At 39.2% G+C, this 17,287-nt stretch overlaps 1 protein-coding gene across 1 annotated transcript in view; it reads left to right on the forward strand.

Moving 5' to 3' along the window:
- cdc40 (cell division cycle 40 homolog (S. cerevisiae)) overlaps window positions 1-17,287 on the forward strand; it is a 154,892-nt gene that overhangs the window by 64,050 nt on the left and 73,555 nt on the right. Inside the window, exons 4-7 of the mRNA XM_069887585.1 lie at window positions 1,749-1,838; window positions 6,805-6,944; window positions 9,357-9,453; window positions 15,472-15,611. Of these exons, the coding sequence (XP_069743686.1) occupies window positions 1,749-1,838; window positions 6,805-6,944; window positions 9,357-9,453; window positions 15,472-15,611 (467 nt within the window). The remainder of the gene's footprint in view (window positions 1-1,748; window positions 1,839-6,804; window positions 6,945-9,356; window positions 9,454-15,471; window positions 15,612-17,287) is intronic.

The raw sequence follows: 17,287 nt of genomic DNA on the forward strand, positions 1-17,287 counted from the left end.
ATTCAAGGCCATTTCTCTGATCACACCCCTTCCTGTTTACTGCATTAATTAATAAATCATGTCATAACCGAGACTATCAATCGAGGGTGATTATTCTTATATTTTTGCTGTAAATGCTTGGTTTTTTGCATCTCCAGTTAATCAAGTTGGATTCAAGGAATGATGTGTGGTCAATCACGCTAAGGCATTGAGCTATACATTTGTTAAAACAATTGCTTTTCATAACATTTCATTTTGCATAGTATTTACAGCGCAGAAATGGGCTTGGCCAGGTTGCCACTACTCCACGTTGGCCTGCTGGGACTGGCCAAACCATTTTCAGTTAAGATCTTTGGAACAAAAAGAGATTTGCTGGATCTGCAATTAAATTGAGGGTCTCTAAACTACTCTGATTCCAAATTTGATAATTCTTTAAAACAAAAGCTCCTAGTTCCAGTGTTCCAGAGACAAAGTACATTGTAATATCCTATAAAATGCTTGTGATCAATATTGTATTCCCACATGTCATAAATAAAAATGTTAACACCTTTTTCAACATTCACTGAGTATATTCAGCAATGATTAATGCATTTTAATAGACAGTAAAATCCCCATTATCCAAAATTCAAGCAACTGACAAAATAAATTACTGAAAATAAATATCGGAAGGCTTAAAAAAGAATGCAAAAGTTTAAAATGCCACCCCCTGTCAGTTAGTTTGCCATCGCGCAGCACGCAATCTCAAACAAACTGAAAATTCACTTCTCCAGCCTCTATCAATCCTCATAGATGCTGGATATAGGGGTTTTCCTTTATTAACAATTCCAGGGTTAGCGCAGGAAAGCACAGATAGATGGAGATCGACCATGGTCTAATTGAATGAAAGACCTCATGATTCTTTGGCTTGGCTTCGCGGACAAAGATTTATGGAGGGGGTAAAAGTCCACGTCAGCTGCAGGCTCGTTTGTGGCTGACCAGTCCGATGCGGGACAGGCAGACACGGTTGACCTCATGATAAGAGCACAATAAAGATATAAACAAAATAGAGAGAGTGCAGAGAAGGTTCACAAGAATGTTGACAGGATTTCAAGGTTTGAGTTACAGGGAAAGGTTGTGCAGACTGGGGCTTTTTTTCTCTGGAGCGTAGAAGATTGAGAGGGGACTTGATAGAGGTGTTTAAGATTTTAAAAGGGACAGACAGGGTAAAAGTGGATAGGCTTTCTCAAGAGCGGGGGAGATTCAAACTAGGGGGCATGGTTTAAGATTGAAGGGGGAAAATTATAAGGGGAACATGAGGGGAAATTTCTTTTCGCTAAGGGTGGTAGGGATGTGGAATGAGCTTCTGACAGACGTGGTCGTGGCGGGATCATTGGTTACATTTAAGGAAAGACTGGATCGTTACATGGATAGGAGAGGACTAGAGGGGTATGGACTGGGTGCTGGTCAGTGGGACTAGGAGGGTGGGGATTTGTTACGGCATGGACTAGTAGGGCCGAACTGGTCTGTTCTGTCTGTAAGTGGTTATATGGTTATATATATCTTCTTTTAAATTTTTACTTAAATTGTTACTCATTTTGACATGAATAAATGGATTTTCTTTGAAGAATACTGTGTTTTTATTTGTCTATGATTTTTGCCTAATTTGTTTCTTTAACCTCATTGAAGTCTGAAAGAGCATGAAACTGAGTTGATTGATTTTCATTTTCCTTTTTCTTCTATATTTTGCTTTTTTAAATAAAATGTTTCACAATTATTGTTTTTAATTTTAGGTTATGCTTTGGATCCAACTTTAGACCACAGTGAAGTTCCAGCAGGGGATACATATATCGGTAGTGTTGAAGATGCTGAAAAGAACCAAGGTTTGTGATTTGTACTCAAAATTATAATCAAAATTGTATGATTTTTCATCTAACCATTCATTTAGTCACAGTGTTTGGTTACATAGCACCTTCATATCCTAGATGCATAATGGCAAAATTTTGATTTCAGAGAATATCACTGTAGTTTAATTTAATATTTGTGTGTGTTGAGAGCTAAGTTTAGCACCCATTTATTTCTTGATTGATTAATAAATTAGTAAGTAATAATTTGTTCCTTCTTGCGCCCATCCCTTCCCTCCAAACTTTCTTCCCTTCTTGCCCAGAGGCACAAACTTTTTCAGAGGAATTTGTTGCACAGATGTCAGTAATTTCCTGTTATGAGAGAAAAGCTGCCTCAATTAGATCAGAAATTAAACCTGAAACTCATTTTTCTGTATGGTTTTGAGATGAAGATGTAATCTTTGAACCATGCAGTGTTGTCTTTGCAGTTTTGGAACAAATAACCAGGTGAACAAGCTCACATGTCTTTTCCTTTCCATAAACATTTTTGTTCACCTGAAAATCAATTGTTATTTGATGTTCAATTTCAATTTGGAACCACAGACTTGTTCAAGAAAATAAAAAATTAATAACATCTGATAAATGTGACATTTAAGATCTGTACTTTTATTTCCCATGAGACTCGGTGAAACTGCAGCTTCATAGGTTGCATCTGCTAGGGTGCCTTTGGTCAAAGAATTCCATGGTTTTTCCATAGATTTGGACTTGACTTTAAGCCTTTTTAAAATCTTGTCCTAAATTTCTGTACCAGTTTAGGCAATATTTTTTTTTTGCACCTTATATTTTATTAGAGCTGATCCAAATTAACTTTAACAATTTGATTAAAGAGCCACAGAGGCCAAATAAGATGATCATTTTGCATCTGGATCTTAAGATGAATTCAGTCCAGGTTAAACAAACCCAGTGCAACCCATTGCTAATCAGACAGCTCTAAGAATAGTTGAAGTGGGAAAAGAGGGTTTGTGAGGAAAGCATTTGCCCTGCAGGTGAAATTAAAATGTTCTTGTGTCTGATTAGAACTGAAATGGCTATTGAGTCAGAGATAAAGATGTACCTGACCTAAAAAAGTTCATAAAATAAAGTGGAATCCAAAATCAAGACTCAGTTATTGTTATGTTCAAAAAATACATAAAATATTTGTTTATGAAGGCACACAAACAAGTGCCACTAGTCCAGCACCACTTTCAAAAAGAGAGAGAAGCAAGAGAGAATCCCTTCCAAGGTGTCCATGATTGATGCTGGACCCAGAATACTTCATTAATCAGGATGGTGCTGGAGCGCCTACACTTCCTAAGGAGGTACCGGCCGAATTTTGACAATTTTTTTACAGGAGCATTACTGGGAGGGTCTTGTCAGTATTTATGTGGTATGCTAGCAAAGCATCAGATGGAATACAGAGGATCATCAAAATGGATGAGAAAATCATTGGGGTCTCCCTTTCCTCCATTGATGACATTTAGACATTCAGCACAGAAATGGGCTAATTTGGCCCTCTGAGTCCGTGCCACCCAATTTACACCCTGGTAAGTTTTTGAAAAGTGGGAGGAAACCTGAGCCCCCAGAGAAAACTCACACAGACATGGAGAGAATATACAAACTCCTTACAGACAGTGCAGGATTCGAGCCCAGGTCCAGTCCTGTTCACTGGTGCTGTAAAGGCGTTTCCAACTGTGAGCATTGCTTGACTAGGTCTCAACGAATTATAAAAGTCCCTTTCCATCCAGCGCACAGTGTCTTTGACCTACTATCATCAAGAAGAAGTTACAGGAGCATCAAAATCAGGACTGTCAGGCCAGTGGAGGCTGTGAGATTGATCATCAGTATTCTGTAACCGAGTAAATTATCCAAAATATTTAAATGTATTTATTTTAAATTACATTGCATAAATGTCATTATTGTAGTGGGTGATGTGGTTAGCGTAGCAGTTAGCGCAATGCTGTTATAGCAACCGGGACCGGGGTTTGAATCCCATGCTATATGTAAGGACTTTGTACATTCTCCCTGTGTCTAGGTTTCCTGGATGCTTCCGTTTCCTCCCACTGTTCAAACAATAGTATTGCGGTGTAGGTCAATGAGTGTAATTTGGAGGTCATGGGCTGAAAGGATTTTTTTACATGCTGAATGTCTAAAAGTTCATAAAATAAAGTGGAATCCAAAATCAAGACTCAGTTATTGTTATGTTCAAAAAATACATAAAATATTTGTTTATGAAGGCACACAAACAAGTGCCACTAGACCAGCACCACTTTCAAAAAGAGAGAAGCAAGAAAGAGTCCCTTCCAAGGTGTCCATGGATCCTGACACCTCCTTCAATGCTCCCTACTCCTGCAATCCTGTAACCTCCATAGTTACGTGACCTATCTGGTCCTGCAGTGAACTGAGGCATCCAAGACACAGAGGAGGTTGGAAAGCTCATTAAATAGTGTGATAGCATCAACCTGAGTTTCAACGTAGCTAAGACAAAGGAGATGATTGTGGACTTCAGGAGGATAAAGATGGGCCATTCTCCACTACACGAAGAACACAAAGTACCTTGTTGTGCATGTTTGATGCTGGACCCAGAATACTTCATTAATCAGAAATTATATGTATTGTGTGTGTACCATGGTCTGGAGTAATGCAGTTTCATTGGTTGCAATATGTATAGTCAGATGATAATAAACTTGAACTTGAACATCCTCCTCAGTCCTCAGTTCCAGTCCTCCATAGTGATTAGAAAATGGTCAGTGTCCGAGACCCTTCAGAAGCTCTGCTCGCCACTGGTGCCATCATTAATCCCTGGAACTCGGTTGCCAGCTGCCTGAGTCCTTCAGCCTCTAAACCACATACTGGACTACTGCTGTCATCTCCCACCACTTTGTGGTGTGGGCTGCAAAGTATGGGCACTGCCATCCTGGGAACAGACCTCTCTGTGTCCTTGATGTTTTTAAACAAAAATCCATTAATTCAAAAATACATTTTAGTTTCTTCAAAAACCATTCTTGGACTTTTCATTCTTGAAGATGAGCAGTGATCAATACAACTATAACCTTCTCCAAAGAATCAATGTGATTGTACTATAATTGACCAACCAGAGTTCAGAAGTGGGAAATTTTGAGAGTGAATACACTCATTGTGAATGAGTGTATAATTAATGTTTGTGAAACAAGTTAAAGTCCAGCATGCAACATCGTGAGCTAGTTTTTGTGGAAGCCAATAAGCACCAACTTTAAAGCGGATTGTTGAATCTTAGGGATGGAATATTAACAGTTCTTTTTGTGAAATGTGAACATTTTGCGAATAATGCTATCTGCAAAATTCCGAATTAATTTCCCATCTTTGGGAATGAGTGCACCTCCACTTGCTACCTCTGATTGTTAATGCTGAGGGAAATAAACAAATGTATTACAGGTACACAATCCTTTATCCGAAACTCTTGGGGGACAGTGTGTCCTGAATTTTGGATTTTTCCAGATTTCGGAAAGCCCACCCGAATTGTGCTGTCGTATCCGCCTCCCCCAACCGCCGGTCCCTCGGCCGCCTCCCCCAACCGCTGGTCCCCACTTGCTGGATTTTGGAGCTTTCCAGATTTTAGATGTCCAGATAAAGGATTGTACTGTCTAGTTCATTTCTCAAAATCAGTTTGCAGCAAGTAATAATTGGTTGACAACTTTTGTTGTTGTGACTTGGAATTACTTCAAGCTTGGTATTGTGTAATGTTAATAGTGTTAACAAATTTGTTGTCATATGCATTGTACAATGTACATAAGCATCAAAATTCTTGCTACAGTTGGACAGATACTTCATGAAAATAATAACTAAAATAGTGTATATTAAATTCAATTGAGAAAAAAAAATACAAAAGAAAGTTTAATATAAATAATCAGATACCATAATGCAAGAAAAGATGTGGGGTTTCAATAGTGGTGTCTGAGCAGTCCATGGTTAGCATAACGAGAGAGATTCAAGAGCCTGTTTTTTTTTTGCACTATGAACCATATTGACCAAAATACACATAAACATTTCCCTCTTGAATATACACAGTGTCATTTTATCCCCCCTCCCTTCCCTCCCTCCTTCCCACCCCCTCTCCACCCTCTAAACCCATTAAACAATGCCATCACACAATGAAAATAAACAAGAAATTTGTGTCATCTACTTTTACACACTGGGTCAGTTCATTTCGTCTTCTTCTCATTCTGTCATTTTAAGTGGTGGAGGTCCGCGGTAGGACTGCTCTGTTGTGTTCCATGTACAGTTTCCAAATTTGTTCGAATACGCCTATTTCAAGGTTTAAGTAAATGTTGTAACATCTCCTTGCAGTTTAATTACTGTCAGACAGGGGGCACTCAGTATTCTTCAATGAACCTTGTAGAGCTGCAACCAATATATCTAATCACTTGTTATATTTAGTACAACTTTAAAGGAGAATTGGAAATGTAAGGACCAAAGTACCTTCCAAAACATAATTTAAAGAGAAAAGAGGAGGTGGTGGGAAACCCTCAGTGCACGATCCTCCAGCTGGACACTGTCTCATAATGGATTTGGAACACTGTTTCAGTTTAGTTTATTTCTGCTGTTTTATTATTGTTGAATTGCTATTACTAAAATGCATTTTTAAGCAGTCAGAAAACGATGCAAGACTCGGAGTATTCAATACCCTGTGCCCCCTTGCAATTCAATAAGATTGTGACTGGTTTTTTTTACCTTGGTTTCATTTTACTACCCTAAGCCCATCTTCTTTGGCTTGGCTTCGCGGACGAAGATTTATGGAGGGTATCCTTTCATCTATAAAGGGAATCAATCAATCCTTTTGTTCTTTACATAATTTTTCAAGAAATAAAGTATTTGCAACATTGTTCACTGATATTAATTTGAGGAACCCACATTAATTGAAGTAGATTTGCTGTACTTACCTCAAATTATTTGCCTACATGCTCTTTGTATTTATTTTCCAATCCTGCAGGGCTTACCGTGTTTGAATCTAGTAAAAAGAAAACAGAAAAGCGGAAGAAATTAAAAGAAGCTGACCCAGCAAATATTGAGGGTTTTCAAGGACCTTGGGCAAAATACATTGATGAAAAAGATGTGGCCAAACCGACAGAGGTTAGTTTATTTACTTGCATCAGCCTGTGTGTGCAAAGATAATGCTAGATATTAGAATACAATGAACAAACACTGAACAGTTTGAAAATGATTGCTTTATTTTATCATTCAATTATGACAATGGCAATAATGCTCTTTTGTAAAATGGAAGCTTGCAGTTTTTTCAACATCTGCACATTTGGACACAAGACTATCTGCCAAATAACAAATTGTCATCCTTTACTAATTACTGATCAGTTATTATTGTCAGTATAAATGATATAATATTTGTTGGCTATAACAGTTCTTCGCTTGGACATAATTTAATAAATCAGTTAACTTTAAAATTGAATATTTTTGGAACAAACGCGGGGTCAAGTGAATGTACCAAGGAAATAAGCAGCAAGGAAACCGGCATATTGGCCCACCATGTCTGTATCAACCCTTCATTACACTAATTCTACACCAATTCCATTTTTTTCCTCTATATTCTCAAAAACTTTCCTGAGATTTTACCACTCACTACACACTAGGAATAATTTATATCGACCAATTAACCTTCTAGCCCATGTATATTTGTGATTAAGGGAAGAAACTGGAGCATTTGGAGAAAATCCATCTGATCACAGGGAGAACCCTGCAGCCAGCAACTAACATCAGAAATGAACCCAAGTCTCTGGTGTTGTGAGGCAGAAAACTCTACCAGCTGCTCCATAGAACACTGCAGTAGAGAAACAGGCTTTTTGGCCTATCTAGTCCACGTTAAACTATTTGTCTGCTTGGTCCCATCAATCTGCATCTGGACCATTGCTCTCCATGTCCCTCCCATTTGTGTATCCGTTTAATCTTCTCTTAAATGTTCGAATTGATCTGGCATTCACCATTTCCACTGGCAGCTCATTCCACACTCTCACCATCCTCTGAATGAAGTTCTCCCTCACTTTCCCCTTAAACACTCAAAATTTAGGTCCTTCAGATCATGCCTCACCCAACCTCGCATTTTCCAGATCCATACCCCGCATAATTTTGTATACCTATCAAACCTCCCTTCATTTTCTGATGCTCCAGGGAATGGTCCTAAATTATTCAATTTTTCCTTATAGCTCAGGTTCTCAAGTCTTTGCAACATCCTTATAAATTTTCTGTGCACTCTTTCAATCCTATTGATTATCTTCCCTGTAGGTGGGTGACAAAGACTGCACCAATCTCTTGCACAACTTCAACATAGCATTTCAACTCCTGTTCTCAATACTTAGATTTATGAAGCTCTCTTTATGACCCTATCTACCTGTGATGCCACTTTCAAGGTATTTTGTATCTGTTCTATTGTACGCCACAGTGCCCAACCATTTGTGGTGCAAGACCTATGCTGATTTCTCCTCCCATAATGCAATACCTTGTACTTGTCTGCAATAAACGTCATCTTCCAGTTTGCAGCCCATCTTTCCAGCTGGTCCAGATCCTTCCAGCTTCGAAAGTCTTTCTCTGTCCCCTCAATCAGTGACATCTGCAAATTTATTGATCCAAATACCACATTATTATTCAAATCATTGATATAGATGACAAACAACACTGATCCCTGAGACACAGCACTAGTCACAGGCCTCTTCAGAGAGGCAATTATCTGTTTCTACACAAAGCCGATGTCTAAACAAAATTTACTACCTCATCATGAATACTGAGCAACTGAACTTTCTTGAGCAGCCTTCCATGAGGATATCAAATGTGTTACTAAAATCCTTGCAAACAGCATCTTCTGTATTTCCTTTATCAATTTTCCTGGTAACTTCCTCAAAAAACTGATTAGAGGTTTGTTGAATATCCCTGATATAGTGGTTCTCAACCTTTTTCTTTCCACTCACATACCACTTTAAGCCATCCCTATGTCATCAGTGCACTGTGATTAGTAAGGGATGGCTTAAGGTGGTATGAGAGTGGGAAGGGAAGGTTGAGAATCACTGCTCTAGATTCAATTGTAACTGAAATATTTTGCTTGAGAAAAATTGTCATCGACCCATTTCCTTTGGAGTGCACATAACGAGTCAGTTAGGTACAATTAAAACAGTGGTTTTCAAACTTTTTCTTTCCACCCACATACTACCCTAAGCCATCCCTAACAGAGCACCGATGGCCTAGGGAATACTTAAAGTGGTATGTGAGTGGAAAGAAAAAGGTTAAGAACCACTGGTTTAGAAACCTATGTAAAAATCGCACCTGAAATTTTATTTTGGACTTTGTATAAGTTACAGATTGCAATATACTTGGGATTTTGATGCCATTTATAAAGTGTTTATGGTGTTGTGTATATCCTCTGTCGTTCTTAATTAGATTCTTCTTTTCTTCTCTGTGGAATGTCCAACTTGTATAGCTGTGTAGAATGACAATCAAGTTACATTCCCATCTTTTACTCCAGGGTGCTGGTTATTTTCACAGGAAGAACAGAAAGAACTCGATGAGATCATAGCAAAAAGACAGAAGAAAGGCAAACAAGAAGATGAAAAACCAGCAGAGGAGAAAACAATCCTGCACCGTAATACCTTTTTTTTTAACTTAGACCTACAGAACTGTAATGGGCTAATTTGGCTCTACAAGTCTGTGCTGCTGGCCCCATTTACATCCCATTAACTTACACAGCAGTATGTTTCTGAAGGGTGGGTGGAAACCAGAGCCCCCATAGAACACCCACGCAGACACGGGGAGAACGTACAAACTCCATGCAGACAGCGTGGGATTCGAACCCTGGTCTGGTCCCAATCGCTGGTGCAGTAAGGGCGTTGCGCTGACTGCTATGCCAAACGTGCCTCTCACGTAAAGAAATATGATTTGTTTCTTTGCTTTCCACAGAGCAGGTAACAGCCGTTAAACTTTGGAAGGGGGCAATTGATTGAAGTTTTCTTCTTATTTCACAGTTTCTACAAAATAACAGTACATTTAACATAGAACAGCACAGCACAATATAGCCCCTAAACTCACTCTGTTGTGCCAACCTATAGAATCCTATTTCAGCATCAATTTAACCCTTCCCTCCCTCAAACCCATAATTCTCTGTTTCTTACATCCATGTGCCTTTTTAGGAGGCTCTTAAATATCCCTATCGGTTTTACCCCCACTGACAACATCTCCCCTCAGCTTTCCTCTACTCACCTTAAAACTGATGATCTCTGGTATTGGCCTTTATGACCCTGGGGAAAAGATGCTGATTCTCCACCCTATCAATGCCTCTCATAATCTTGTCTAGTGTGAAGCAGCCATTCTCAACAGGTGCTGTTGGTGGCTACAAGATATTGAGAAGGTTGGTCTAAAGTTTTTAGCTTTTTTAAAAAATCCCTTTTTCATAAAAGCATTTTTTTTAAAAAGCAGGAATAAGCCATCTGGCTCATCGAGTCTGCTTCACCCATTCAATGAGATCATGGGTGATTTGGCTATTGACTTGGCTCCACCTGCTTGTCTTCCCTCCCCCGCCCCCCCCCCCCCACCCCCCATAACCTTAATTCCACAACTGTGCCAAAATCTATCCAGCTGTGTCTTTTGGAGGAAGAAACTGATTGGAGCAAAAGAGGTCAGATTACCTCAGGAGTGGCAGCAATTAAAATTTAAAAAAGGGCGAGGTAGCACAAAGAAGCTAATTGGAGGAAGAAGCTGAGTATCATTATAAAAGTGAGGGATTGTGTAGCGGAGTGGTCTTCCAGGGAGCAGTCATCGCTAGAGAGGGCTGAGTCGAAGTGGTAAGGCTTTGGCTCAACAGGCTTCAGGGAGAACAAGTAAGGGGCAGGGAATAGTACGAGTTAAAGTAAAAAAAGATTCACCCTATTCAAGGAACAAAAAGAATTCAATAGGTAGGCAGAGGTAAGGACAGGTTTTAGAAATCCTATTATTTTTTAAAATTATAAACTGTGGGAATGACAGCCAAGGCAGGGGGATGCTCCTCTTGCAGAATGTGGATCGACAGAGAAGGCAGCAAGTATCCCTGACGAGTTCAACTGTGAGAATTGCATTCAGCTAGAGTTCCTGACAAACTATGTTAAGGAATTGGAGCTGAAGTTGGATGAACTTTGGATCATTCTGGAGGCAGAGGGGATGATAGACAGGAGTCACAGGGACACTATCATGCTTAGAAGGCAGGAAGGTGATAGGTGGGTGACAGGATACGGTAAAGGGAACAGGCAGGAAGTACAGGGCACCCATGTGGCCATTCCCCTCAATAATAAGTGAACAATTTTGGATACTGTTGCGGGTGATAACCTACCAGGGACAAGCCACGGTGATCAGGTCTCTGGCATGGAGGCTTGTCCTGTGGTTAAGTAGGGAAGGGAGGATAAGAGGAGAGCTGTAGTGATGGGGGGAATTCCATAGTTCGGGGAACAGATAAGAGGTTCTATAGAAGAGATTGAGTATCCCAGATGGTATGTTGCCTCTCTGGTGGCAAGGTCCGAGATATCTTAGATTGAGTTTACAGTGCTCTCAGGAGGGAAGGTAACAGGGTAGGAAGGATGAGGAGATCGATCAAGGAGATTTCAGGGAGTTAGGCGCTAGGTTGAAACACAGGACCTCCAGGGCTGTGAGCTCAGGATTGCTACCTGTGCCACATGAGGTTAGAAATAGGAGGATTATACAGCTTAACATGTGGCTAAAGACCTGGTGCAGGAGGGAGGGCTTCATTGAGTCTCTTCCTGGGAAGGTTGGATCTGTTCCAACTGGACAGCTTGCATCTGAACTGGGGAAGGAGTTAATATTATTTGCAGAAAGGTTTTCTAGTATCAGGTAACATTTATTTTGTCGCAATTAACACCATACAGCATTAAAAATGAGATAACGTTCCCCTGAACCGGTGCTGCTCCGGTGAGTTTAAACTAGATTTGCAAGGGGATGGGAACCAGAGTGCCAAAGCAGATAGAGGAGTGGAGGAGGGGAAAGATGATGTGAAAATTGTATGCACTGTTAGAAGTCAATGGCTTGTTCGTGGTGAAAATGTTCTCATTTGCATCTATTTCAATGCAAAGAGATGAGCTTAGAACATGTTTTTGACACGTGGAATTATGACATTGTGGCCATTAGTGAAACTTGGTTGCAGGGGGGCAGGACTGGCAGTATTGTGGCAATGTTGTGGGCATCCTTTGCTTTAGTAGTGATAGAACTGGGTGAAGAAAGGGGGAGGAGTGACATTGCTCATCAGGGAAAATATCATAGGTATGCTCAGGCAGGACATACCAGAGGCTATATGGGTGGAGCTGAGGAACTGGAAAGATATGACTACACTCATGGGGTTGTATTATAGACCACCCAATAGTCAACGAGAATTGGAGGAGCAAATCTGTAGAAAGATAGCAGACAGTTGCAGGAAACAGAAGGTTGTGATAGTAGGGAATTTTAATTTTCCACATATTGACTGATATTTCCATACTGGAAAAGGGCTGGATGGCATGGAGTTTGTCAAATGTGTTCAGGAAAGTTTTCTAAATCAATATGTAGAGGTACCAACTAGAGAGAATGCAATACTGGATCTCCTTTCAGGGAACAAGACTGGACAGGTGACAAAGTATGTGTCAGGGAACATTTTAGGTCCAGTGATCATTGACATTAGTTTCAAGTTAATTATGGAAAAGGATAGGTCTGGGCCTCAGGTTAAGATTCTAAAGTGGAGAAAGGCCAATTTTGAGGAAACGAGAAGTGATCTAAAATGCGTGGATTGGGATGTTGTTTTCTGATTATATGGCCGATCCCTTAGAAAACCTTCTAATAATTTACCTATTACTGATATCAGGCTCACCGGCCTATAATTTCTAGAGTTACTTCTGGAGCCTTTTTTTAAACAATGGAACATCGTGAGCTACCCTCCAATACTCTGGCACCACACTCATGGCTAAGGACATTTTAAATATTTCTGCCAGACCCCTGCAATTTCTACACTAGCCTCCCTCAGCCCTGGGGATTTATCAACCCTTATTTGCTTTAAGGCAGCAAGCACTTCCTTTTCTTTAATCTGCATAAGTTCCATGACTACACTACTTGTTTTCCTTACTTCCCACGTCTCTGTGCCCATTTCCTGATGAATACTGATTGAAAAAAAAATTTCCGATCTCCCCCATCTCTTTTGGCTCCATACAAAGACAACCACTCTGATCTTCAAGGGGACCAATTGTAAATGTAGGCATACAGTACGGTAACAGACCATTTTGGCCCAGGAGTCCGTCCTGCCAAATTTACATCCAATTAACCTACACTCTCGGAAAAACCCTCGCAGACATGGAGAGAATGTAAAAACACCTTACAGACAGCGCGGGATTCAAACCCCGTTCCCGATTGCTGGCGCTGTAAAGATTTTGCGCTAACTGTGCTGTCCTAATTTTGTCCTTTACTATCTTTTTGCTCTTAATATACCTGCTGAAGCTACTTTATATCTTTTGTTTGCCTTCCTGATATCTTTCTTGAGGTTTTTCTTGCATTTTTTATACACCTCCAGTACTTTTTTTGCTCTATGTTGCCTATACCTGCCATACACATCTCTCTTCTTCCGAACAAAATCCCCAATACCCCTCAAAAACCAAGGATCCCCATGCCGGCTAATCTTTCCTTTAGTCCTGACAGGAACATACAAACTCTGTACTCTCAAAATTTCACCTTTGAAGGCTCTCCACTTACCTTGCACATTCTTGTCAGAAAACTAAAATTGCACTCTTTCTAAAGCTTCTACCGCGTTCCTGTAAATGAGATGACCAGATCCAAATGCAATACTCCAAGGATGGTCTAATAGAATGCATCATTACCTCATGACTCTTGATCTGAATCCCCAACTAATAAAGGTCAGCACCTTTATTAACCCCCTTACAAACTTTTGTGAAAATGAAGGATTTCTGAACTTGGGCCCAAGATCCCTCTGTTCCTCCAAATTATTAAGAATCCTGCCATGTACTTTGCCTTCAAGTCTGACCTTCCAAAATGCATCATTTCACACTTTTTGGAATTGAACTCCATCTTCCACTTCTCTGCATCCTGTCTATATCCTGCTGTCCACAATACCTCCAACCTCCATCTCACTTGCAAACTTACTGACCCACCTTCCATTTCTTCGTTAAGTCATTTACAAAAATCACAAAGAGCAGGATCCCAGAAAAGATCCCCATGGAATGCCAGTAGTCACCAACCTCCAGCCAGAATATGTTCTATCAACTACAATCCTTGGCCTTCTGCAGGCAAGCCAATTCCAAATCCAAACAGCTAAGGTTCCATGGATTCCATGGCTCATGACTTTCTGAAATCCCATATACACCACATCCGTATACCTCCGCCACTTTCTTTTGTCTCCTCGAAAAAGTCAGTTCAGCTCCTGAAGCACAACCTGCCTCTCACAAAGCCATGCTGACTATCCCTGTGGAGCCTTTCCTCCCACCCACTCACTGTCTATAATTCCCAGGAATCTCCCTCTTACACAACTTAAACAAAGGAATTGCATTTGCCATTCTCCAATCCTCCAGTGGCCAGCTAGGACATTGCCAAAACACAGAGGAAATTAATTAGTGGAAACTACAGGAAATGCTTCTCCCAATCAGTAAAAATATTTACTATTTTTCTTTAATTTATTTATTTCCTTTTATAGCTTTTATTTATTTTAGCCTTCCCCTAATTTAGAGACAGTGTAATCTGAATTGGGAGCAAATTAACATGTATATCATTTGGATATTTCTGCATGCCACATTTAAAAATAAAGGGAAGCTTTTGCTGGTAAGCTTGATTATTAGCATACTGATCATAGGAATGAATCATATAAAATGGGCTATTATGCATCTAGTAGCATGAGTCATTGAGTTATCAAAGTGTTGGCAAAGTGGGAACCAGGAGTGGAAAATATGGTTTCAAAGTTGTATAACAAATAATTCTTAAGTTAGAGAGACAACTGTCTGCTTGCAGTTGGGATTAAAGAATCCTAGATCTCAGTAATTTCAGTTAATGTAAAACATTTGGTGACATCTGATTTGTAATTTGAATTATTTAGAAAACAACTTGCTGGTGTTTTTAGCCTTAACTGACATTTGGCAACAAAGCCTAGTGCTTTCTTTGCTGTTTTCTGAAACTGCAATGTGATTTTTTTTAATTGAGTCAAAGTTGCTTGTTAACTGACAAGTAATGGGACCTTCACGATGAACAAAATTGGAACTGGAGGCAAAATGTCTTTCTGAGAAGTGCGTGTGGTATGGTAAGAATACAAATTAGGATAGAGTAAATAATTATTCCAGATTTGTTATTCCACTTTCTATTCATGAGCTGAATTATACTTGTTACATTTTTAATTGACGAAAAAAAAGTCTCTGCAGAAGCTTTTCACTTTCCATTTCAACATTTACATTCTAAATTTTAGGGTCATATATTCATACGATTTTTTTTAATTGCTCCTCAAACGGTTTTTTTAATATTGTTGAGATAGTGTTTATATACTATACCATTTTTTACCTAGTAAGAGAATATTTTGATGACTAAAGCTCTTTTGCTTCTGGGAAAAAAAAACTAATTGTTCTTGAGTAAAGCATTAAGTGGGATTGTGTTCTCTTTACAGTCCAAGATATGTATGACTATCAAGGAAGATCATACTTACACATTCCTCAGGATCTTGGAGTCAATTTACGATCTGCTCAACTTCCTGAGAAATGTTACCTTCCGAAGAAGCAGATGCACGTATGGACTGGACATACCAAGGTACTTGTTCAGATTACAATATTTTAAATATATATTTGATAAGTTTTTAAAAATTACAGTTATGATGTTATAGTTAGTGTCGTGGTGAGCACAAGTTCATTACAGCATCAATGACTTGGGTACTAATCTGACGCTATCTATAAGGAGTTTGTTTGTTATTTCTATGTCTTCATAGGTTTCCTTCGGGTGCTCCAGTTTCCTTCCACATTTGAAAGATGTACGGATGAGTAGGTTAATTGGTCACATAAGTATATTTGGATGGCATGGGGTTGTGGGCCAGTAGGGGCTGTTACTGTTCTGCATCTCTAAATTAAAAATTATATCAAATTTAAAATTTTGAAAGTTTAAAAAAATCATGTTTATCCCATTTTTTACCCAAAATACCATTAATGGATTTACATGTCAGCAGACATTGGGTGAGCTATTTGTCTCCAAATACATTTTTCTTTGGTTGGGAGGAAATATCAGCTGAAATAGCTGTGAGTGCTTCAGTCACATTTGTTTTTAATTTCCTTTTATGTTAAACATTAGATGTGAAGTGACTTTATCTGCAGTATGTATTCAGTGTTGCTAAGTAACAATGGTTAATGTTTTAAAAGGTGCAGTAGTATAAGCATAAATGCATATATAAATATTTATGAACCATTTTACTTTGAGTTATTTTGCTTCCAAATCTTAGATTTTCATGAAATTTGTTCTTGGTGTTTTTACTCGTGGCATCACATATGAGTAAAACAAAGACCTATGGAGGAATGCCAGGCAAGTTGGGGCACATGACAAATGCTCTGTGCCTAAAATTGTGAACCCACATATTAAAATGGGCCTTTTTTTGTCAATTGATGCAGTTGACAACTTGAATTCCTACATAACAGATCCAGTATCAATGCTCTTCAATGTTACTCATATTGTCGGATGCTTCCTTTAAGTACTTAGGTCAAAATATGCCACACTTGTATGGGGTTGAGGACCAGGATGACTATTAGCCTTACTGTGCGAGGCAAGCAGGCATTAAGAGAACCTGCAAAATTTTACTGCAAGTAGTGGACATTTAGCTCTTATAAAGGATTAATTGTTGGTAGAATCAGAGTGAGCAATGAGGCAGAGATACTTGGAACTACAATCTGTAGTGGCTCTCTATATTCATCCCCCTACTCAAATCTCCCAAAAGAATTTGCGAATATTTCCTCATGCGACATAGACATTTCTAGTGATGCCTCCTCGTAGGAGATTTTCTTCTCTGAAAGAGGTTATTAAACCGAATAGTATTTTCCAGTAGTTTCATTGTTATTAAGATTAGTTTTTAAAGTTCCAGATTTAATTATTTTCTTGATTTGAAAATTCCGGAACAGCAACGGTGTGATTTGTACTTTTCGTCTCTCCATCAAAGGTCAAGAATGTTCATTTACCCAAGCACTATGCTAATGTTTAAGGGAACTGTAAGAACATGGAGTTTATTAGTTTGTGATTTGCAAAAGTTAAAATAGAAAGTTGAAAACTGATTTTTCTCCTGCATTGACTGCATCATTACCGTATATGCTCATCCCTTGTAAAAGTCCACCTCCATTTTTGGGCCCTAAAATTATGTTTTCCGTATGACCCATGTAAAAGTAAACTGCCCCGCCCCTTATTTTTGGCTCCGACTGCCCACCCATCCGAGCAACCGACACCCCAACTGC

This window comes from Narcine bancroftii, chromosome 6, assembly GCF_036971445.1.
Source record: "Narcine bancroftii isolate sNarBan1 chromosome 6, sNarBan1.hap1, whole genome shotgun sequence".
Taxonomy (NCBI): domain Eukaryota; kingdom Metazoa; phylum Chordata; class Chondrichthyes; order Torpediniformes; family Narcinidae; genus Narcine; species Narcine bancroftii.